Below are 24,396 nucleotides of genomic sequence, written 5' to 3' on the forward strand. Positions count from 1 at the left end.
CAGGGTTCAGAGCTTTAGTGAGTGGACGGCGAAGAGCAGCACTCATAAAGGACACATATGCCCTGGTTACAATCAACGTGCACACAGGAACATTATCTACAAGAACGTCCAGAAGATTCTGGTTCGTGGGTACGGTCAAGCGAGGATTGTGTACCAATGACGTCAATGTAGCTTCACCTCCAGGAGCTGCACTGCCTAGTTTTCTGACTGGGGTTGCTGAGAATAGATCGGAGGAGCACGTCATGACGGAGGAGAACAAGATTAACGGCGGGATGGAGAAGGTGAGCAGGTGTAGTGGGGCCTCGTCAAAGGTATCGCAGGGCCAGGTGATGGGTTGGGAATAGATGATGCGATCGCAAAGGGCAAACTAGAGGGACGAGGGTGGGCTGCTAAAGATTAGCATGTCGGCGAAGTCCAGCAGGTGGGCACTGATATGCCCGATGCGTCGGCAGTTAAAACACATTGGCTTGTGGCCAAGGGTGCGCCATTCGAGTGGGTTGCGTTGTCCAATAGTAGACAGATGGGTGGATAAAGAGCTACATAGCGCCCGGTTCGAATGGACTGAAGACCGACGTTTGACAATTCCTGGCGCGCCTGTATCAAGGGGATCTTCACCGGAGAAGGATCAGATGACTGGAATGCCGTGGATGCTGGTTGTGCTGCTTCGACCTCACGACGAATGAAGCAGGTTGTCACGAGGGCCGGTGAAAGAGGTCCTCACAAGATGACGTAGTGGTTATGTTGGGAAGGCGCGTGATGTGTTGGAATACGCGGCGGCTTTTAGCATGCTCGAGGCGGTGGCATTCCTTGAAGATCATATGTATCCTGGCGACATTGCTAAACACCAGTGGATTGAACGCGTCGTGAGTAATGCCTTTGAGGACGCGACTAACCTTATCGTCCACCAGCACGTTTAGGTGGGCCTTGCTATGAAGGGCCAAGACGTCAAGAATGTGTGACACGTAGGACTCGTTTGACGTCTGCACACGTGCGGCAAGGGCTTTTTTTTGCATTGAGTTGGTGACCAAATGAATTGACAAGAAGGCCACGGAGCTTCTCTTTGAAGGGATGTGCACTCACGACCTCCCCCTCGTGACACTGGAATCCACGACCGTGGAGTGCAGTTGAGGTAGAAAAACGTAATAACTGGATCCCACCTATAACTGGTGCTGACACGTTAGTACAACTGGAAACACTCCTCAACATCAGGACTGCCGACTCCGGTGAAAACGCCAAGTACATGACAGGGTGAAATGGAGATGTAGGTCGTGGCATCACGCATAGAGGCTTGCGAGGTGAAGTGCCGCAAGCAAGAGCCGAAGTATCATTGTCGGCGTTGTGACCTATGCGAAGGGCCATGGCGGCTACGGGGATCATCCGCCTCCACCAAATTATGCTATGTGTAGCTGGTGTACAGAGCTATTTAGAATATATTTAGACGGAAGCCAACAGAGACCAAGATGGCGACCTTATATCACTAGACAACAGGCCGCCTTCCTCATCTTCAGTGCAGCCACGCTGTGGCGGCTGTTTGGTATCAACATTCAGCGGAGGGAGCACGGCAGCGAGTGCATGCGTAATTATTGCACCAGTGGCACATACTCTCGTTTCAGTTTCCCTTTACTCACCTTGCTTATTCTCACAGGTCGGTTGTTTACCAGGACGTCCCATACTGCTTGCTGTCCCCCTTTTAGTATAGTCTTGGGCCTGTCCTGCGTTTAAGAGGAAGCTTTAGCTCGGGTGCTCCTATCTAAATACATGTAAAAGGAGAATCGAACCAGGGTCTCCGGAGTATGAGACGGAGACGCTACCACTCAGCCACAAGTTCGATGCTTGAAAGCGGTACAAACGCGCCTCTAATGAACGCGGTGTTGCCTTAAAAACGTGCTGTAGAAAGTTATACTGCGGTGTATATCGGTAATTATGAGCATGTAACTTACAGAAGTCACATTTACATGAGTAGCGAAGTACGTTTCCGCTACATTTCTTCTGCGCTTACCGCACACGCAGAGCCATCTTGCGGCAAACACAGAAGACCCCCTCCTCTCAATGTACGGCGCTGCCCCGACAGGTGGCGCGCTGTGCGCGGACCGGTGCCAGGCGCGTCGTTGCCCCGACTCCCTCTCCCCTGACGACGCTTCGCCGTGCTCCCACGCGGGTTGCAGAATCAAGCGCCGTTCCTTTCTTTAGATTACTATCTATCTATCTCTCTGCCCGTGCCGATCACGACGTTTGGCTGGCGTAGATCGTTTCCCCCTCCGAGACACCGAGTTCTTTGGTTCGTACCGTTTGCTCAGGCGCACGTTTCGTTGCCGCGCCGAACGCTGCGTTGCTCGACGCTCTCCGTGTGATAGGTGGCCGCAAAGTCCGATGCGGGGCGCTTCCTAAGTGATCCCTGCACCGTAGCGCATTGTCTTACACCCCTTGGCGGGTCGATGGGAACGCTGTCGCGTTCCACTCTTGAAGGTGAAGCTTAAGCGTCCTCCAATTTTTAATCGTTCTTTGCTCACTTTATTTTTCAGACATTATGTCAGTCTCCAATTGACTGTAGTTCTCTTGATATTTTGTGGCTTCGCTCGTTCGTTCCACCCTAGAGTGTTGGGCGTCATCTACTTCATTAGGCCGTTCTTCATCTACTTCATAACCGCGTATCCCGTTATCTTTCTTTTCTCTTCTCTACCAATTCGCATCTGAAGCAACATTCGCGCACTTCAGCCATGACAGTCACACAGCAGTCTTGTCGTTCAAGGTAGGAATGAATAGCCATCGAAGGCTCGTTGCAAGATATCCAACAACTTGTTAACGATCACAAAATCGCATCTTGCCAATGTACTTGTCCCAATACCTCCGTAACGTGGCATTACGACATGTGCAAAGTCGCTTTTGCCGTAAACACTTAAGCAGCTTAATGGAGTCTACTCGTTTCTTTTACATATCGTAACACGCGTATTGTTAAACTGGTATGTAAGATGTCAGATATCTAAATGATGCATTCTTTTAAAAATTAGAATAAGTGAAAATTTAAACCGGACGGTATTAGTAGGCAATCCCTTTAGCAGGACCGGCAAATGCAAGACTTGAGTCCTTCGGGATTCCTCCTTACGTGAGCATGAGCTATTGATTGGAGGTATCGTTGACACGGAAATAGTATCGACGGAAGGAAGTCGCTCCTAGGGCGGCAAATATCCGTGGTCTACTAAATAGTGGAATCCGTTGAATAAAAAACACTGCCGCGCTGCTATTTACATGTTAGTTTTTTTTTTGGCATCTCGCAGGCTTTATTTCAGGCTTGCAAATACAATTGTAGCACGCACTGAGCGCCAGAAATCTCGATCAGGAATTCTTCATGATGGTTCATTATTGCATTGTTCATTGCAGTGACACTTTTGCTTTGAAGGCAGCATTTGAGAGGTTGGTTAGTTAGTAAAAACTAATCCTGTAATTAGGTGAAGTTAAAAAAATAGCCTGAGTTTTTCGTAGCAACATCAAACAATAACACTACCCTCGTCCTGTCTGATAATTGGCACTTGCATATTTTTAAATTTTGACACAGGTTACCTGGGACACGTGGTATAACGGTAATGAACGTTTAATGTCTTGTTCCACATCATACGCGATGCATACTCTCGTGTTCTTATCGCTTGAATGCTGTGTCACGTTATTCGCATTTTCTACAAATCCCCGACACCGAACAGAAGAAAGGGCGTTGCGTTGGGCTCGAATACTTTTTCACTACAACTGTGGGTAGCAAACCGGCAATAAAGCCGGGGAAGGCGTGGCGGGAATGAACTCTTATTTTGCGTTTAGATGTCGAGAAAACTGGGCAAATGGTAAAGTGGGCGAAATAAGGGCTTCGCGCAAGTAAGAGACAAACTTGTATTTTCAGCAGTACGCCTGAGGCGCTTTAGAATTATGCTACCGCGCCAACCATTCTCCCGTCAACGTTATTCAGTATTTATTTACGCGAACAAAATTAGCCATGCTGGTATTAGCCAGCCGCGTTGACGGCCATGGCTGCGGCTGCCAAACCTTCGTACGAAAAAGTCCACGGCTAATCTTGTACATATAGAGGTGTGCCCCATGAAGTTCATGGTCAACCTGTTACCGTGCACGATAGCCTCACGGTAAATCACCGGACGAGTTACGCGGAAGATGTGGCTCGATTTCGCATCCTGCGGCAAGTTGTCGTTTGATCAGCAATTATTTCCGTTTCATTTTTACTTCTGCGTATCACATGTTATAAAAAGGAGATGATTTTTGACATCCCTTCCCTGACTTCGTTGTCTGTTTGCTTCACATGGTAATCCTTAATACCAGCCGGTTTTTCTTTCCAAAGCTCTTAAACGCCCTCAGAGCCAACTAAATCTTTTCTAGTCTGTAGTGAAAAAGAACTATCGCACAGTGACTTTTGATTACCGAATGTGATAATAGTGAGAGGGCGCTCGTCTTTTGACTCACTGGGATCGCAAAATTAAACACAGGATTCAAAGCAGAACAATGAAATTAAAAACAGACGTCATCTGGTGAAATATTCTGAACAAATGCGCGCAGTCAGTGAAAAATTTGAACTCAGGCTCTCTTTACTTCTTGATAAGATATGGTTAAGTAAGAACTCTTTAAAGCATGAAGCAACGTAGATGCGATTTTATGCGAAAACTGATTTGAGTCGGTGCGTGAGCCGTTCTCTATGTGATTCAAGGGCAGGTTACATTAGTTAGCCTGTGATTTAGAATATGTCATATAACAGTCTTGGAGGAGAATAGCAGTTTACGAAAGGTAGCGAGGCGCTGGAAGGGGTAAGGGAATCCATCTACTTAGGGCAGGTAGTGACCACGTATCCGGATCATGAGACTGAAACAACCAGAACAATAATAATGAGCTGGAGTGCGTTTGGCAGACATTCTCAAATCATGAACAGCAGGTTGCCACTATCCCTCAAGTGGAAAGTGTATAACAGCTGTATGTTACCAGTACTCACGTACGGGGCAGAAACCTGGAGGCTTACGAAAAGGGTTCTGCTGAAATTGAGGACGACGCAACGAGTGATGGAAAGAAGAATGGCGGGTGTAACGTTAAGGAATAAAAAAAAGAGCAGATTGGGTGAGGGAACAAACGCGGGTAAATGACATCTTAGTTGAATTCAAGGAAAAGAAATGGGCATGCGACGGACATGTAATGAGGAGGGAAGATAACCGATGGTCATTAAGGGTTACGGAGTGGATTCCAAGGGAAGAGAAGCGTAGCAGGGGGCGGCAGAAAGTTAGGTAGGCGGATGACATTAAGATGTTGGCAGGGACAACATGACCGCAATTACTACATGGCCGGGGTAGTTGGAGAAGTATGGGAGAGGCCATTGCCCTGCAGTGTGCGTAACTAGGCTGATGATGATGATGATGATGATGATGATGATGATGATGATATAGCTGTGCTGTTTGTTAGTGCACGGGCGCACTTCTATTTGCCTTTTTGCTTCCCTATTACTGCTACACCAAACCTCCTCACCCTTGTGCGGTGATTCAGTAATGAATGGGCTTCAGGTTTAGCGCAACTACTGAGCATCTCTCGTCACACGAACGAGTGGGAATACCTCGCTGCAGACAGCAAGCCTCGCTCGAGCAGCGAAATTTCAAATGCTATTTTGCTCACTTCGTAAACTAGTGGCACACGGAAACTGTGATACCACTCAACTCTGTTCGCAGGTCATAGGCTTGGCGTCTCTTCTGGAAAGAATACAAATGAGCCCCGATAGTACGCTATATCCGGATTGGGCGATTATGACCGAGATGGGTGTTTTCGGCACCGTTGTGGTTCTCATAGGAGCCTTTGTCCTTCTCACTTTGGCCGAAAATCACTACGTGAGTATGCATAAAAATGCTTGCATCCTCGCCTCTTTTGCTGCTTCCCTCAATAATCATGTTTAGTTTTTATGATTTCGCCCAGTCCATCCACTATTCTAAAAGGTAATAAAATACCTGTGCAGAGCCAAATATTGTACAGGCAATACCATCTATGTTACGGTGTAATATTCTAAACACCAGTTCGATAAACGTATAGTATATGAATTTTTTTTGAAGTTAATTTTACGTTTATTTTTCTTATAGTGGTTATACTACAAAAAGTGTATAAGAACTTCGCGTTAGCGTTGCGGTTACACTAGTGTCCGTTTATCAGCGGCTTTCGCTCCAGACGAACTGCGACGAGGTATTGGACCACGTCAGAGCCTAGTTTAAGATAATGCACATATATAGAAGCAACTGTGCCAAATTAATCCTTTCATATACGAGTGGAAGCGTCAACCGTGAAGCTAGCATAAATAGCTCTTTTTTTATACTGCAACTGAAAAAAAAAAAAGCCGTACTGTAGCATGACCTAGCGCGTGGCTTCTCTGCATGGTCTCTGAGAGTGCGACGGCTGACCCGTGCAATCTGGGAGGCCACGCTGCCACGCATAGCGTAGAGGCCGTGACTGCCGCATGAGGCCACGACAAGCCGTCATGCGGTCGAGACACTCGGAACTACGCCGTGCTCTGATTGGTTGTTTCTGTTTCGCCAAGCGCGGAGGCTCGAGCCCGGCCCGGGCTCACGGCGGACGCGGTGCGTTGGAAAACCTCGGATGCGGCGAACCCAGAGTTACGTCATAGCTAAACATTGGTGTCGACAATTTAGTCTCGACACATCTTTAGATTCAAAAATCAATAGGACCCAGGTGTTCTCCTCATTAAAATATCCAGAGTAATGTTTCGCATAACCTCCCCAGTGCAAAAATAAGTTGACCTTGAAAGTATTGTTTCTAAAGTTCTTCCGATCAAAATACATGCGGTATTCGAATACCATACTTGCAGCGTTCATGTCTATTTTGACATGCTCTGGCTTAAACGATCGCAGGTTAACTCACTGAACTGGGGGACACCCTTTTGAAGATCGTAGCAGAGCGATAAAAAGAAAGCAAACATGTGCGCAGCAGCAAAGTAAAACACATCAGATACCGATTTTCTACGCCAGCGAGAGATTAACGTAATAGGTAAGAGACACAACAGCAAAATTGACAGCAGGCAGCAAGCAAGTGGAACGCGAGTAAGTCGACTGTTGATAAAAATTTCCAAAAATACACCAAACAAGTGATTCTTGGATTGATGGTTCGCCGGTCCTTGACATATTCGCGAGATGTTCCGTGTTCTTTCTGCACGCTTCTCACGTCAGCTCTGAGTATACGAGTTGATCATTTTTAGGTCACCGAGAATCTTTGAAAATGGACGGGGGCAGATAACGTAGTTCTTCTCCTTCAGTTAGATTATTTGATGAGGGGACAATACTAGCACGAGAAATCGAACCACATATTCAACTGATTCGCAAAAATGTACTAATTTCCTTCTTAATTAATTATTTACGCAACCATTCAAATTACTGAATTGCAGCCGGTGAGTTTGCAAGACGTATGCACTTATAATAAAGCCCCTAGCTCACCGATTTTCGAGGTGTTATTTCAAAAAGTGTTGGGTGAAATGCATGGGCGTTTCACATATTTTGTGCTTCAATACATAAAAGAGCGTTTTCTTAAAGAGTAGGTGGAAGAACAGTGGATTTGAACAGAAAGTTTGATGGCACGTATCTCGGAAGTCGTGGTGCTCTGGAAGTTCATTCCAAGTGGATACGCCTTGCAAACTCATCGGCTGCAACTCGTAAATTGCAATATGTTCCGTACAATAAGGAATTAAGAAGTTAATTAGTTACATTTCTAATTAGTTTAATGTGTGTTTCGATTCGTCACGGTAGTAATGTGTGCCTTTCCGAATCATCCAGCTCAAGGACTAGAATTATGTGATCTGGAAGAAGCGATATTTTAAAATTCCGGGGAACCTAAAAATAATCATCCCGTATTTCTGGTACCTTGGAGTCACCACATTTGGTTCCAAAGAAATGAGCCGAGTTGCTCACAAAGAGGCACCCATTGTTTACAATTGTACGTGCCCCTCAACCGCGCATGCGCTGTAATTTGTTGACAGTGGGGCGACGCTATGGTTCGGTGTAGGCTGAATAATATAGAATGACTTGTATGTATGTATGTATGTATGTATGTATGTATGTATGTATGTATGTATGTATGTATGTATGTATGTATGTATGTATGTATGTATGTATGTATGTATGTATGTGTGTATGTATGTATGTATGTATGTTGCTTATATTCCTTAAATGTATCAATATGTTTGTATATATAATAACCTGGCGTACAAGACTTAGTGAATTGAAGTACAGGAATGCTGAGGGACCACAGCTGAATTCTCGAAACGCCTAATACTCTTATGTACAATGAATAGAAGAAAACGCAACACGCCTCCGCTGAGAGTCCAACACGTAAACTCCACAGAATGTGTGCGATGCCCTATCAACTGATCTACGGCTGCGATTGTCCCTTTGCCGACTTTCTTAGCTATTTGTGTAATCTAACGTTGAACATGGCGCAATTAGTTTTAGCCAGCCCAACTTGCGACCACAGCAGCGGGACTAGATAATTCATTTAACATTGTGCATGGGTACAATGCATATGCAGGTCACGGGGCACAGAAAGATGCCACGAGGACAAGCCTGCATTCTGTACCCTGGATGTTGCCTTTACATTGTGGCGAAGTACCATGGACAGTCACAGATAAATTTATTATGGCCTGCATAACCCCAAATATTGCGTAGTACGTTGGCACATATATATGTATAATTCAATGTGCAGTTCAATTCCCTTGCGAGAGCAATGCCCGCCTCTTCGAGTAGACGAACTCTTGGCTCATGGAACAGACCGTGCTATCTTCCACAGATCTTTGAAAATTACGAAAGGTCATAGCAGTAGCGCTGCGTATATACACAATCGTGAAATTGCTGCGCAACGGAACGGTTCCACACCCTAAAGAGAAGGTATAGATAGAGCAGCGACTCTTCCGCATTTCTCACGATACACACTAGGGTGTGTCTATATATATATATATATATATTGTCCGCCGCATCGAGTAGACCAGCTCATGAACTAGAATCTTCCACAGGCAACTTTTAAAGATTGTTGAAAGTGTGCAATGCAACATCGTTTGTATATATATATATATATATATATATATATATATATATATATATATATATATATATATATATATATATATATATACACACACGATGTTGCATTGATCACTTTCAACAATCTTTTAAAGGTGCCTGTGGAAGATTCTAGTTCATGAGCTGGTCTACTCGATGCGGCGGACAATACTTGCGCAAGAAAAATGAGACACAAAACCAACTAATTAATAAAAACACACTAATCCAGTAATTAATTATTTACATTATGGTCCCTATTGAAAGTTACAAATTCTAACCGTGGAGTTCGCAAGGCACATCCACTTGGAAAGAATTTCCAAGATAACACCACTTTCGAGATATAAATTCCCGAACTCTACAGTGAAATGCATTGGCGTTCCAGTTAATTTGTTAACAAAACATCGTTTCATGCACTGAAGCACACTACTTGCATATCTCGAATTGAGTGTGCTATTCAAGATTTCTTAACCTAACCATTGTAATCAATTAGCAGTAGAATAAAATGTGTATGCTTCCAAATTTGTCTGGGAAATTGCCCTCGAGGCACTACTAAAACCGTTTCTAGGGGCAGTTATTTAGATGAACGATAAAAAACCAGTCAAAAACACAAAGGACAAGCGAAGAAGTTCACGACACAACGACTGGACTATCAACTGTGGTTTATTAGAATCCGTGTAGTCCCAGCAAGGGCAGCAGAGCATGCGCAACCGCATCATCACTTATCACAAAGCATGAAAATACAGCACCGTTTCTATCGGGACCGATTTAGAAATTCAAATTCTTTTTCTTGTAAGCGCACCGAGGTTGTGCTAACGCAGTCATCACCTAATAAACTGATGAAGTACGCTTCCAAGATTTCACGCTCTTCTTTGCCCTTGCCCCTACCAAGAATCATCACATTGCTAAACAATGGATAACAACCACACTCATTGCAATGGCGAGGCAAGTTTGCACCGTTATCTGACCCCAGGGAGGAGTGGTGCTCACGCTGGCGGTCATTAATACATCGACCGGTTTGGCCTATGTGAAATCTTTCGCACGTGAGAGGGAACTTATAAACAACCGCTGCAGCACATGCCGTGAAACGATTTTCATGCTGCGTTGTGCAAACATGGTTCCTTGCCCTGCCTCGAGAAATGCGCGAACACAGACCCGAAAGCTTACAAGGGGCAGAAAAAACAACACTTACTCCCTGTTTGGCGGCAACTTTCTTAATACTGTGGCTCACTTTATGTACGGTCGGCATAACTTCAAGTTTCTTACGTTCAACAGCCCCACCATCTACCAGCTCCGTACGTTCCTTCTTTAGCCTCTGAAGCAGCGATTCAGCCACCGCTTTCAAAAGAGGCGGAGGGAACTCTGCGGCTTCTAGACGTCGGGATTTTGCGTCAAAGCCACTTTTAATGGCGTGGTGACAGCTTCTTTCAAGTGCATTGCGGAAACAATTCATTGCAATCCCTCTTTTTACAATCTTTGAATGTGCAGATCCAAATGGTAAAAGAGCTTTCATGCCCCTAGGTGAAAACATCCAGCACAAATGCCCGTCGTCAAAGAAAGTTAGTTGCAGTTCTAGGAACCTGATGGAATGATTGCTAGGAAGTTCATGAGTGAAATTAAGAGTGCGTGAAGAAGCTTTAAAAGCAGTCAATACATCGTCTACTGCTGCGGGCAGAGTGTCATTTGGTAAAAGCTCTAAAAGTACTAAAATATCATCCACATACCTAAAAACTTTGCACACACGCTTGTTTAGAAGGAAGCCTTGAAGTTTCCTGTCAAATTTTGCTAAAAATATCTGGGAAAGCACTGGGGCAACACTAGAGCCAATACATATTACGTTTTTCTGAAGGAACAAGGAACCTTTGAATTCAACAACAGTGGATGACAGATAAAAGGATAGGAGCTCTAGAAAGGCATCCACCGACATACCACATGCATTCTGGTAGTTTACAGCACTGCAGTGATCAATAAGTTCACGCACAGCTACAAAGAGTTCATCATGGGGAATGCTGTAGAAGAGGTCTTCAATGTCAACTGAAAAGGCCGTGTTGGCACCAGGGATCCCACTATTAAGGACCTCTACCACCGCTGCCGAGCTAGCCACACTGAATGCATCCTGCACTGGGAGGGCCGTCAACTGTCGCTGAAGGTACTGACTTACTACCTTCTGCCATGAACCTGTCTCCGTGATGATAGCTCTCAGAGGGCAACCCACCTTGTGTGTTTTTGCTGAAAAGAACACTTGCAGGTGGTTCCCCTTGCAGTTCATGACGCTTCGCGAAAGTTTTTCCAAGTTGTTTTCTTTCAGGAGCTTCACCGCTGCCGTCTTCAACCTTGAGGGCTTCCGATTTGTAGACTCGAAGTTCTTCGCTACAGCAGCCATTGCCTTCTCTCCAAAAGACCTTGTCGGAAGTACCACGAAGCCACCATCCTTGTCCGCTTGGAGGAGGATCAGATCATTTTCGATGAAGTGGTTGACAACGCGGTTGAGTACTCGGTTGCTGTTTCCTGACTGCTTGCCATCATCCTTCAGAAGAACGTCAACCCCTTCAGACAGACATCGCTGTTTTTCATCCTTGTGTACTTTATCAGCCAACCGATGTACGGTGGCAAGCAGTTGATGGCTCCTTAAGCTAGGAGTGAGGCTATACTTGTGGCCATTTGAAGCAGATCATCGACAACCTTGGGCACTGTCGCACCCTCCAAGTAAGTAACTGAGCCTCGGTTCACCTTTAGTCTTTCCTTTTTGGCAGATAAATCCTCAGCGGATTCCAGAACACTTCTGTTGCCTGGCCTGCCAAACGGCGATGATCCCGGAAACAGCGAACTCCTGACAGTTCATCACGTCCCGCGAGGCATAACACTCGCAACCAATCGTGCAGAAGCCTCACCTGCCTCCATCACTCCGATTTCCAAATCTTGACCATGCGTTTCCAATTGCCTGTCGAAGGCTCCAGCAACCCGAAGAAGACGACAAGCTCCGGTGGAGCGATGTTGACCATGAGGCAATGGGAAAGGGCGCGTGCTCGACAAGTGATGGAAGCAATTGCGCTAATACAAAGCGTAGCCTGACTGCCGGGAGTACGAACATTTAGAAAGACTCCCAGGGAAGAAAAGCATTTCTTCTTCCCTGGGCGTCTTTCTAAATGTTCGTACTCACGGCAGTCAGGCTGCGCTTTGTATTAGCGCAATTGCTTCCATCACTTGTAGAGCACGCGCCCTTTCCCATTGCCTCAAGGTCAACATCGCTCCACCGGAGCTTGTCGTCTTCTTCGGGTTGCTGGAGCCTTCGACAGGCCATTGGAAACGCATGGTCAAGATTTGGAAATCGGAGTGCTGGAGGCAGGTGAGGCTTCTGCACGATTGGTTGCGGGTGTTATGCCTCGCGGGACGTGATGAAGTGTCAGGAGTTCGCTGTTTCCGGGATCATCGCCGTTTGGCAGGCCAGGCAACAGAAGTGTTCTGGAATCAGCTGAGGATTTATCTGCCAAAAAAGGAAAGGCTAAAGGTGAACCGAGGCTCAGTTACTTACTTGGAGGGTGCGACAGTGCCCAAGGTTGTTGATGATCTGCTTCAAAATGGCCCCAAGTATAACCTCACGCCTAGCTTAAGGAGCCATGAACTGCTTGCCACCGTACATCGGCTGGCAGATAAAGTACACAAGGATGAAAAACAGCGATGTCTGTCTGAAGGGGTTGACGTTCTTCTGAAGGATGATGGCAAGCAGTCAGGAAACAGCAACCGAGTACTCAACCGCGTTGTCGACCACTTCATCGAAAATGATCTGATCCTCCTCCAAGCGGACAAGGATGGTGGCTTCGTGGTCCTTCCGTAAAGGTCTTTTGGAGAGAAGGCAATGGCTGCTGTAGCGAAGAACTTCGAGTCTACAAATGGGAAGCCCTCAAGGTTGAAGACGGCAGCGGTGAAGCTCCTGAAAGAAAACAACTTGGAAAAACTTTCGCGAAGTGTCATGAACTGCGAGGGGAACCACCTGCAAGTGTTCTTTTCAGCAAAAACACACAAGGTGGGTTGCCCTCTGAGAGCTATCATCACGGAGACAGGTTCATGGCAGAAGGTAGTAAGTCAGTACCTTCAGCGACAGTTGACGGCCCTCCCAGTGCAGGATGCATTCAGTGTGGCTAGCTCGGCAGCGGTGGTAGAGGTCCTTAATAGTGGGATCCCTGGTGCCAACACGGCCTTTTCAGTTGACATTGAAGACCTCTTCTACAGCATTCCCCATGATGAACTCTTTGTAGCTGTGCGTGAACTTATTGATCACTGCAGTGCTGTAAACTACCAGAATGCATGTGGTATGTCGGTGGATGCCTTTCTAGAGCTCCTATCCTTTTATCTGTCATCCACCGTTGTTGAATTCAAAGGTTCCTTGTTCCTTCAGAAAAAAGGAATATGTATTGGCTCTAGTGTTGCCCCAGTGCTTTCCCAGATATTTTTAGCAAAATTTGACAGGAAACTTCAAGGCATCCTTCTAAACAAGCGTGTGTGCAATGTTTTTAGGTATGTGGATGATTTTTTAGTACTTTTAGAGGTTTTACCAAATGACACTCTGCCCGCAGCAGTAGACGATGTATTGACTGCTTTTAAAGCTTCTTCACGCACTCTTAATTTCACTCATGAACTTCCTAGCAATCATTCCATCAGGTTCCTAGAACTGCAACTAACTTTCTTTGACGACGGGCATTTGTGCTGGATGTTTTCACCTAGGGGCATGAAAGCTCTTTTACCATTTGGATCTGCACATTCAAAGATTGTAAAAAGAGGGATTGCAATGAATTGTTTCCGCAATGCACTTGAAAGAAGCTGTCACCACGCCATTAAAAGTGGCTTTGACGCAAAATCCCGACGTCTAGAAGCCGCAGGGTTCCCTCCGCCTCTTTTGAAAGCGGTGGCTGAATCGCTGCTTCAGAGGCTAAAGAAGGAACGTACGGAGCTGGTAGATGGTGGGGCTGTTGAACGTAAGAAACTTGAAGTTATGCCGACCGTACATAAAGTGAGCCACAGTATTAAGAAAGTTGCCGCCAAACAGGGAGTAAGTGTTGTTTTTTCTGCCCCTTGTAAGCTTTCGGGTCTGTGTTCGCGCATTTCTCGAGGCAGGGCAAGGAACCATGTTTGCACAACGCAGCATGAAAATCGTTTCACGGCATGTGCTGCAGCGGTTGTTTATAAGTTCCCTCTCACGTGCGAAAGATTTTACATAGGCGAAACCGGTCGATGTAATAATGACCGCCTGCGTGAGCACCACTCCTCCCTGGGGTCAGATAACGGTGCAAACTTGCCTCGCCATTGCAATGAGAGTGGTTGTTATCCATTGTTTAGCAATATGATGATTCTTGGTAGGGGCAAGGGCAAAAAAGAGCGTGAAATCTTGGAAGCGTACTTCATCAGTTTATTAGGTGATGACTGCGTTAGCACAACCTCGGTGCGCTTACAAGAAAAAGAATTTGAATTTCTAAATCGGTCCCGATAGAAACGGTGCTGTCTTTTCATGCTTTGTGATAAGTGATGATGCGGTTGCGCATGCTCTGCTGCCCTTGCTGGGACTACACGGATTCTAATAAACCACAGTTGATAGTCCAGTCGTTGTGTCGTGAACTTCTTCTCTTGTCCTTTGTGTTTTTGACTGGTTTTTTTTCGTTCAAGTATGTACCAACTGGCCCAGATTTCAACCCTTCTGCAAAGTTATTTAGACTTTACAACTCAAGTTCAAAGCGGTAAAGTGTCCGTCTCGCCTAGGAGTTCCCATGAAAAAAAGAAAAACACCACTTTCAGCTCATATGGTTTATTTACCTTAAAGACCCCATTAGGGGATATTACATAGGGTGAACCCGTCGTGGTTGCTCAGTGGCTATGGTGTTGGGCTGCTGAGCACGAGGTCGCGGGATCGAATCCCGGCCACGGCGGCCGCATATCGATGGAGGCGAAATGCGAAAACACCCGTGTGCTTAGATTTAGATGCACGTTAAAGAACCCCAGGTGGTCAAAATTTCCGGAGTCCTCCACTACGGCGTGCCTCATAATCAGAAAGTGGTTTTGGCACGTAAAACCCCAAATATTATTATTATTACATAGGGTGTTTTTGTTTTTGCATGTGTTCTGTATGCATTCTGTATGTACAAGCGTTTTTTTATGTGTGTGCGTGTGTGTGTGCATATGTGCGTGTGTGTTTGAACAAGACAAAAAGCCTCGGGTTTAGGTGTCTAACAAAGACAATAGCATTATTTAGCAAACAGTGCGAATAACGGCGCGAAAGGCAAAAAACCCAAGTAGCCCAACTACTAGTGTTCATTGAACTATACTATGTAGCTCTTCTGCAAATGCGTCACAATAATCATTTATTTGCCTTCACATCGCAGGACGTATACTTGGCCATGGAGCCGCAGTCAGGCTTTGGTCCCAAGGAACCGGCTGTTTACGAGTGCTACCTAAGCTTCCTGGCCCATCGCAACGCACTGCCGCATAAAAAGTCGCGCCAACGTTCGGAACAGCCACAGACGGACACAGCCTTAACCATGGCATCATTAGGACGGCAGGGCGAGCAGTACGGAGTTGCCATCGCTCCCTCACCTAGTCGTTGCGCTCCACTTGAAGTCGGAATGCGTGGGAAAGATGGCGTCACTGTGTGGCCCTCTACGCATGCACTTGACCACCCAGCTACGCGTCCCAGTGCCACCGAAGACGACGAACAGCGTTCAGCCTTTCCAGTGGAATTCGCCACGTCTACGGGAGCAGATCCCAGCACGGCAGCAACGTTTCGTGACGAGAAAGACTCCGCATCTTTCAGTAATCAGGAGAAGCCCGTCAAACAACTAGACCGGTGAATGAAGTCAGATTGGGGCATTGGGCGCTGTTGTTTTCCTTAGACGGTTGCGTCTCTTTGTTTTGTAGCGTTATCATTTCACACTTGCATAAGGGTTAACCTCTGGTCCGTACAGTGGAAACGACATCGCGTAGCGATTGCTGAAGAAGCCCCCTCGTTCGGCACTCGTTTTCGTCGCTCGTCAAACCGTATAGCCCACAACACAACTTACGCGAAAAAAACCAACAATAGATATAATGGACCACTATGAAAACGGCAGCTTACAAACAAGAAAACGGAACGTAAATTCAGTACAGAAAGGTGGAGAAAACGATTTGAACAAAGTGTGGAACAACTTATGATACAAAAATACAAAGCACGAAAAAGAATGACATGAAAAATATTAAAATTATCAAAATAAATATTCTATAGACTTTTTATTCTGTGATACGTTTAGCATTGGCTGTTGCAGGGAGGGTCAGTGAAAGGCCCGTGCTTCCTGTTTATCCTGCGCAAAATTCGAAACACTATATAAATGACGAGTTGAGCCGGTGGCGATATGATTGACATTGACACTGCTGCCTAGCAACAGCAAAGACTGAGGAGCAAAGCGGAGGAAGAGGGTGCAGCCGAAGCATGCGGCGGAAAACGAAAAAGGAGGATAGGGCGAAAGTGTGAGCAAATCATAGTGCTGCGCAAGACAGGCTCTGCGACGACGACCACTACGGCGTGTGGGATGTTGCAGTCGTAAGGGAATACATCTACTTAGGGCAGGTAGTGACGGCGGATCCGAACCACGAGACGGAAATAATCAGAAGAATAAGAATGGGCTGGGCTGCGTTTGGCAGGCATTCTCAGATCATGAACAGCAGGTTGCCATTATCCCTCAAGAGAAAAGTATATAATAGCTGTGTCTTACCAGTACTCACCTATGGGGCAGAAACCTGGAGGCTTACGAAAAGGGTTCTACTCAAATTGAGGACGACGCAACGAGCTATGGAAAGAAGAATGATAGGTTTAACGTTTAGGGATAAGAAAAGAGCAGATTGGGTGAGGGAACAAACGCGAATTAATGACATCTTAGTTGAAATCAAGAAAAAGAAATGGGCATGGGCAGGACATGTAATGAGGAGGGAAGATAACCGATGGTCGTTAAGGGTTACGGACTGGATCCCAAGGGAAGGGAAGTGTAGCAGGGGGCGGCAGAAAGTTAGTTGGGCGGATGAGATTAAGACGTTTGGAGGGACGGCATGGCCACAATTGGTACATGGCCGGGGTGGTTGGAGAAGTATGGGAGAGGCCTTTGCCCTGCAGTGGGCGTAACCAGGCTGATCATGATGATGATGATGAGTCAGAAAGGCTAGCTGTGTGAGGGGTCCAAATAATTGAGGCGTAATCGAAAGTTGCTCTGTAAGGGAACTGTATGCACGAAGTTTTGTGTCACTGTTTCCAAACTGACGGCACTTTAAAAGCCAAGTTTTCTTAGTGCATTGCTAGTAATATGGTCAACGTGCATGGCCCAGCCTAAATGAGATGTAAGAATAACGCCCAGGTAGTTAAAAGAAGAGGTTCGTTCGAGTATGCATTTGCGTAGAGTGTATACGCTGGACGGGAAACTTAGCTTGGAAGAAAGTGTAAAGACCTTAGTTTTATCCACGCGGCACCACTCAGCTAATGTGTTAAATCTTTTTGTTATATGGCAACGTAATCAGGGGTGGTTGTCTGTCTATAAAGTACACAATCATCGGCAAACATATTCACAGCTTTTGGTCGTATGTTTCTTTCGTCGATTCGACTGTTTTTATTCTAACGTTTCCGTTCGTAAATTTTGCTGTGTGTACCTTGGTATTCTTTCTTTACCCCCGTCGTTCCTGCTTTGGTGCCTCGAAAGAGAACGGGTCGATTGTCGTACAGAATGGTCGCGCAGCGTCGGCCCCATCTGTCGGTCGTCAGCGGAAGGAGGGCCTACGATAGGCCCAGCGGACACGAAAGAGGGCGTGCAGAGTCGTGTGGCCATTATTTCCTACTTGCATTCAATTCAAACGCTTTCATTCGCGCACACTAATTTGCAGGTTATTACAGAAATCACGAGGCCTTATTCTAACCAATCTTTAAACAACACGAGACTGGTGACGAGGTGGCAATTCAGGCCATAGCATTGTGAGGAACCTCGTTAGCTCTCGCGCGCGACAAAGGCGTATAAACGGGCGACGTTCTGGAACCCGTGTTTATTCCTTTATTATATTTGTGGCTTTAAATGAATCAAAAATTCACCTATTGCGCAAGTCGCATATCCCAGGTGAGCCTTCTGGCACTTTCCTTCGTTTTCTCTCCTAGCAAGTTGCCCGTGTGTTCGGTTCGTGGCGGCCAAATAGCAATTGCAGATCTGTCGGCGATGAAATAGCTATCGCAGGTTACCTCAACCTCAGGAGAAAAAAAAACTGTCTAAGCAGAATAGCGTTGCCACGATAGCGTAGCATTAAAAGAAAGCGTTACCGATAGGAAACCGGGAAGTGGCATTTTCTTTTATTATAAAGCGTTAGCTTTCTTTGGCTCTCTCCGTTTTCGCAGTCGTAGTGTCTGACCTATCTGAAATTTATTCTTGTCCATACGGCTGTCCCACTGTCGCCATTCCGTGTCCCTCATGATGCCGTCATCACAGGCTCGTCACAGCGTCGACATATTTTTGTATTTCACTGCTTCGGAACGAGGAAGCGCCTCTACCATGTGTCACGCTAAAGTGGTGTAGGGGGGCACAATGCTGACAAAACGGTGACTTAATAACCTAGGTCTTTACGGGGCGAACATTTACCCATAAAGACGAGCAACACTTAAATTCCGGGAGTGGCGAGCACAATTCTCGGTCGTCGAAAGTCGGTGCTAACGGGTAGTTATAAGTGGTTTGCTGTAGTACAACGCTATTGGCGTCATGCACGTATCTAGTTAGATATGTCTCAGACAAGGCACTCACGTATCAGATCAGTGACAATAAAGAAAATTCCGACATGGTCACTTCATCTCTCGCCGAGCAATGACTTTATAGAAGTGATAATCGGCTAAAAACAGTAACTACACGGAGTCAGAGCCAAACGGGCGCAGGCAGAGAGAGAGCTGCACAATTTGCAGTCGAACTATTAGACAAAGGCAGCGCTTCTTTGAATTATCAGCAGTTCTTTTTATGTAGGGAAGAAGTTTCGTAAGTTTAGGCATCGTAACACTTCGGTAGGCATGCACATGATGTTATTGGCATGAGACAGTACAGGGCGACAGTGCACGAAATAAACAAGTAAAATCACTCAAGTCAACAGGACAAAACTCGTTGCTCCATCTGCTGCTTCGACTGTTGCGCCTCCGTGAAACGGACATAAGGTTACCTCCTATGGGACTCTGACGTTACCGTTGAGAGTCATATATGACTGCATAACAGGCTCCTAGTCGCGGGTTGCTCCCACTGACCCTTTCTAGATACCATAACCGTGAAACATAGCAGTCCTAATTCTTACATGCATTGTTCCAATCTGCACGATACTGATTCCGTTCCTTGGCTACTTCAGCCGTTGAGTGCACCAAACCAAGTTTAATAATGTTAACCAACACTTGCAAAGAAAATTTCAGTATTAACATCACACCGGAATATCCTTGGGGAAATGCCCTTTCGCATTGTTTCAGTTTATATTTTTATTGGTATGCTCAAAATGCACTTAAGCACATCCACCGAGTTAGCTGGTTTCCTGTGCTTGCCATAAATTACAAGAACACTTCAAATCGTCCCGATATAAAAGTTTACTACATTCACTATGTTCCTGATATGCTCACTGCTAACATTTTTCAGTTCAATTGTAATCGAGTGCTATCCCTTTTTATGCCAACACCTTTTTTTATTACGCTTGTGTGCTCTCGCTTCTTTTCTGTTCTTCTTTTTGACGCAAAACGCGATTACAGTCGCTTACCAGCTACAATATAAACTGAGTCACAAGAAAAAAATGGTGCCAGTTCAAGTATTAAATCTACCTTCTTGTGCAAATTTTAACGCACGTTTTTTCTTTTATCATTCTGACCCCAGGTGGGAGGCTGCGATCTCCAAGCCTGACCTGGTCGAACAGCGCGAACTCGTCGCCCGGGCCCGGAGGGCGATCGAAGCCAGAGGGTTCCTGGAATAAGGGACCCTCCCACCTCGAGTGACAAGTCACTGATTCAAATAAAAGTTTCGTTCTCTCTCTCTCTATCATTCTGACCCCTATTTCCGTATTAGGGATGGTCGATTATTTTTTTTAATCAATTAACGGGCCCCTCACCAGCCCCTATAGCTAATTTTGGTTAAGTGATGAACATTGTTACGCGTCTTCTAGGGAGCATTCTGCCACAAAAAATTTTCCATATCGGCTCATTAATAGCTGTGATAGAAATATTTCAGTGCCACGAATCCATGATTTCAGGAGGCGAGAGAGAGAGGGAGAGAGAAAACATTTATTTGTCATCAGATTGGGCGACTTCCTCGCAGGGTGGAGCCCTTAGTTCAGGGCCCCATTGGCCCGCGCCACTCCACGTGCCCGCCGGATCAGCCGTCGCTGCTCTTGCGGGTCTGAGCTGGTCCGCGCAGTCTCCCAGGAGGAAGGTGAAGGTGAAGGAATACGGGAGTAGCCCGGAGGATGTGGGCACTCCCAGGTGCAATGATATATTGTGGGCTTTTCTCCACAATAGGGACAGTATGAGGGATATTGTGTGGGGTGGAAGAGGTGAAGATAAAAGAGGCAGGGAAATGAATTAGTTTGAAGCTGTCGCCACGCAACGGCATCTTCTCGATTGAGGGAATTATGTGGTGCAGGGAAGTGTCTCCTGGTACCTCTGTAATATTGTAGAGTTTCAGTGTAGTTCAGTGGTTCTGTCGGTGCGTCGTCTGGGTTGGACAGCTCTTCCAATGGCGCCCGGTTAGCGAGCTCTCGGGCTACCGCATTAGCGCGTTCATTACCATGGAGAGAGGCGTGTCCAGGCGTCCAGACGATACGCACCCTGAGTAACGCTGTGGGGTGTAATGATGTAAGGATGCGGTGTGTGTAGGGTGTCACCCTCCCTTGTGCCAAAGTCCTGCAGGCGGTCTGAGAATCAGTGACGACTGTGATAGGTCCATCCGGTGCCGGCATGGTTGAAGCCTGTACGATGGCTAGGGCAATAGCAGCCTCTTCCGCCGTGCCACTGTCCACAGTGTTGAGCGTGGCCGAAGCTCTCAGAATGTCTGCACTATCTAGTACGACTAGACATAGGGCACGTTTCCGTGGGTAGCGGGCCACGTCGGTGTATAGGACTGGAGTGTTTGATGTGTCATCGCCAAATAGGCGAGCCAGGGCTTGTGCTCTTGCCTTTCGTCGACCTTTATGACGGTCAGGGTGCATATTCCGGGGAATTGGGGCCACGTGAATTTTGTTGCGAATGCTAAGCGGAAGAAGTGTGCGGTTTTCCTGTTGTGGTTCTCTCGGTGTTTGGTATCCTAACCGGGATAGAATGTGGCACCCTTGCATTGTTCGTTGCATACGTTGCAATTGGCTGTTCAGATGACCTTCAACTAGTTCGCGGATGGTGTTGTGCACCCCCAGTCGTAGTAGCAGCTGCGTAGACGCATGTTGGGGTAGTCCAAGCGCTGCCTTTAGTGCCGTACGGAGGAGGGTGTCCATCTGGTGCATCTCAGTCTGAGTCAGATTATGATAGGGGAGGGGGTAGGTTAATCGGCTAATTATGAGGGCTTGGACAATTTGGAGTACGTCTTTTTCTTTCAGTCCTTGTCGGCGGTTTGTAATGCGCTTTATCATGTGCGTTATTTGGGTAAGTTGTTGGCGGAGCACGTGTAGGGTATGTGTGGCCTTCCCGTTGTGTTGTATGTGAAGGCCAAGTACACGTAGTCTGTCTACCCTTGGAATAACGTTGCCACTGAGATGCAATGTGATGGCTGGTGGAATATCGGCCCTGTTCCGTTTTTTAAATACAAGCAGGAGCTCCGACTTCTCAGCTGCGCATGTGAGTCCTCCGGCTGTTGCATACTCTGGAACTATATTGACGGCTTCCTGTAGTGCGTCTTGAATGGCGCCGTCTGACCCTGTGGTCACCCAGATTGTAATATCATCGGCGTACAGGGCGTGCTGCACGTTCGGAAGTTTGTCGAGGAGTGGTGGTAGCTTTGCCATTGCCACGTTGAACAGGGTGGGTGAGAGAACCGAACCCTGGGGAGTACCTCTGCCGGAAAGTTTTATGATATCCGACCGAATATCACCTAGGCCGATGGTGGCTGTTCAGTCCGATAAAAAGGCTCGGACATAATCATAGATGCGCTTTCCGCATCGGGAGAATGCAAGGTTGTTTAGAATGAGGTCATGTGAGACGTTATCAAAGGCTCCTTTGAGGTCCAACGCCAGAATGGCTCTTGTTTGAGCTTTACTTGGACTATCCACAACATCCTCCTTAAGTTGTAGGAGTATGTCCTGCGCAGACAGACCTGGACGATAGCCGAATAAGGTATTGGGAAAGAATTGGTTCGCTTCGAGGTGAGGCTGGAGGCGATTTAGAACTACGTGCTCGAAGAGCTTGCCCACACACGAAGTTAGGGAAATGGGTCTGAGATTTTGGAGGGACAGCGGTTTCACGGGTTTCGGAATTAAGGTGATATTGGCGTGTCGCCATTCCTGTGGAAGCGTTCCGTTTTTCCAATTGTCGTTGTAGTATACAGTGAGTTGCCGTATGGCCTGGTCGTCGAGGTTGCGTAGCAGTGCATAGTGAATGCCGTCTGCTCCGGGCGCTGTGTTTCGTCTTATGTCGTGTAGGGCTGCCCTCACTTCTGTCTCTGTAATATCGCCGTCCAATTGGGTTTCTTCCTCGTGTGGATAGTCTTTGTACTCCGGTCGGTGGCCTGTAGCAATGTATCTTTGTTGCAGTGTTCGGAGGAGCGCGTCATCATCCATTTGTTCTTGGTGGATGATAGTGCGGGCTGTGTTCGTTGTGTGCGTTCTTGTGTGCGTTGGGTTGAGTAATGCTCTGAGGAGGGACCACGTTTTGGAAGTACTTAGTGTGCCATTAAGGCGGTCGCAGAGGTTGTGCCAATTGCTATTAGTGAGGCTGGTGGCGTATTCTTCAGCTTCTGCTGTGATCCGGGTGATTCTTTGTTTGAGCCTACGGTTGTGCCTCTGCCTCTTCCATCGTTTGGTCAGGCCTCTTCGAGCATCCCAGAGATGGAGCAGATGTCTGTCCACATCCGGTGTCTCCGTTGTTGCAGTAAGTTGCTTGGTGGCTGCTTTAAAATCTGCTTGTAGCTGTTGTGTCCACTCGCGTAGAGATGGAGGGTCGTGTTGTTCAGATTTGGTTCTGTTGCGCCGGAAAGTGTCCCAGTTGGTTATTTTAATTGAACGTTCTGGGGTGCGCATGGCTACCAGTTGGACTTCTGTGGCTAGAATGCTGTGGTCACTGCCCAGAGTCCCCATTAGGTTGTCCCAGGAGCATTGAGTCAACCCATTGACCATTGTTAGGTCAGGGCAGGTATCCCTGCTTAAGCTGTTGCCCGTTCTGGTAGGTGTGTCAGGTTCTGTCAGCAGAGTGAATGCGGTGTAGGCGAGCTACACTGCATTGCGAGACTCTCTATCCACACGCCCCTTCTAGACTCTGCAAGCGAAATACCTTCCCTGCGTTCTACAATGCCAGACCTCGAGGGTCGCGTGACAAATACGTCACGGGCCTCGCCTTCGCTTTTTTTTTTTTCGGCGCAGCGCGCTTCTGCTGGCGGCGTTGAGCGCGAGCTGTTATCGTTTAGCGCAGCGCACGATATTGCGCGCTGTGCACAAGAACACGTGACTAGCGGTATAATTCAGTGCTACACGAATACTGAGGCAGAACAAGCGGATCGCAGAGCATGGTCACCCGCTGGAACAGGATAGAAAATGGCACAGTTTTGGTACCTGCGCACGTGACTGTGGAAACAAGCCGACGAAGCGGAAATACATCGCTCTTGCTTCGGTGCGATGTAAAACAAAAACACACGCAGACATTCCGTTTGTGTGTTTTAATACGTCTCTAAGCTTCAATTCGTCAATCCAAGCAAGTGATCATATAGATAACAGAAGTTGTCTTGAATAATTCTTGAAGTCACGTGTCACCACAAGCGACGTCACACCGCCGACACGAGTACGTAGGGACAGCTACACGAGGGCGTCATCCTCCGGCTTGGAGCATGGCGGCCACGAGGAGAAGGAAAAACGGTGTTCGGCTTGAAATTCCATACCTATTCGCGGCGCGTAGCGACGTAATACTTTGCAGAAATGATCATTATCGCACAATGTGTGCTCTGCGCTTGTCTACTCAAAATTGCCAGACCTGGTGAGGAGCACTTTAACGATTAACTGTTCCTGGTTTAGCCTATCTTCGATTATACGCTTTCGATGCGGAGTCGTTCATCGATTAATCGAGTTTTATTTCTTGGTTGTTTAAAAATGCTGAATTAGAGTTACCTGCTCATGTAAAAGCGTATTTTAT

At 46.8% G+C, this 24,396-nt stretch overlaps 1 protein-coding gene across 3 annotated transcripts in view; it reads left to right on the plus strand.

Annotated features, from left to right (window-relative positions):
• The window catches only part of LOC135911057 (sodium-dependent noradrenaline transporter-like), a 119,329-nt gene extending 99,255 nt beyond the window's left edge, over positions 1–20,074 (plus strand). For all 3 annotated transcript variants that reach the window (XM_070532352.1, XM_070532353.1, XM_070532354.1), the window contains 3 exons: positions 5,700–5,855; positions 15,446–15,906; positions 19,952–20,074. In XM_070532352.1, coding sequence (XP_070388453.1) covers positions 5,700–5,855; positions 15,446–15,906; positions 19,952–20,048 — 714 coding nt within the window. In that variant the 3' untranslated portion in view covers positions 20,049–20,074. The remainder of the gene's footprint in view (positions 1–5,699; positions 5,856–15,445; positions 15,907–19,951) is intronic.
• Positions 20,075–24,396: the final 4,322 nt, after the last annotated feature.

The sequence above is a fragment of the Dermacentor albipictus genome, chromosome 1 (assembly GCF_038994185.2).
Source record: "Dermacentor albipictus isolate Rhodes 1998 colony chromosome 1, USDA_Dalb.pri_finalv2, whole genome shotgun sequence".
In the NCBI taxonomy this organism is placed as follows: domain Eukaryota; kingdom Metazoa; phylum Arthropoda; class Arachnida; order Ixodida; family Ixodidae; genus Dermacentor; species Dermacentor albipictus.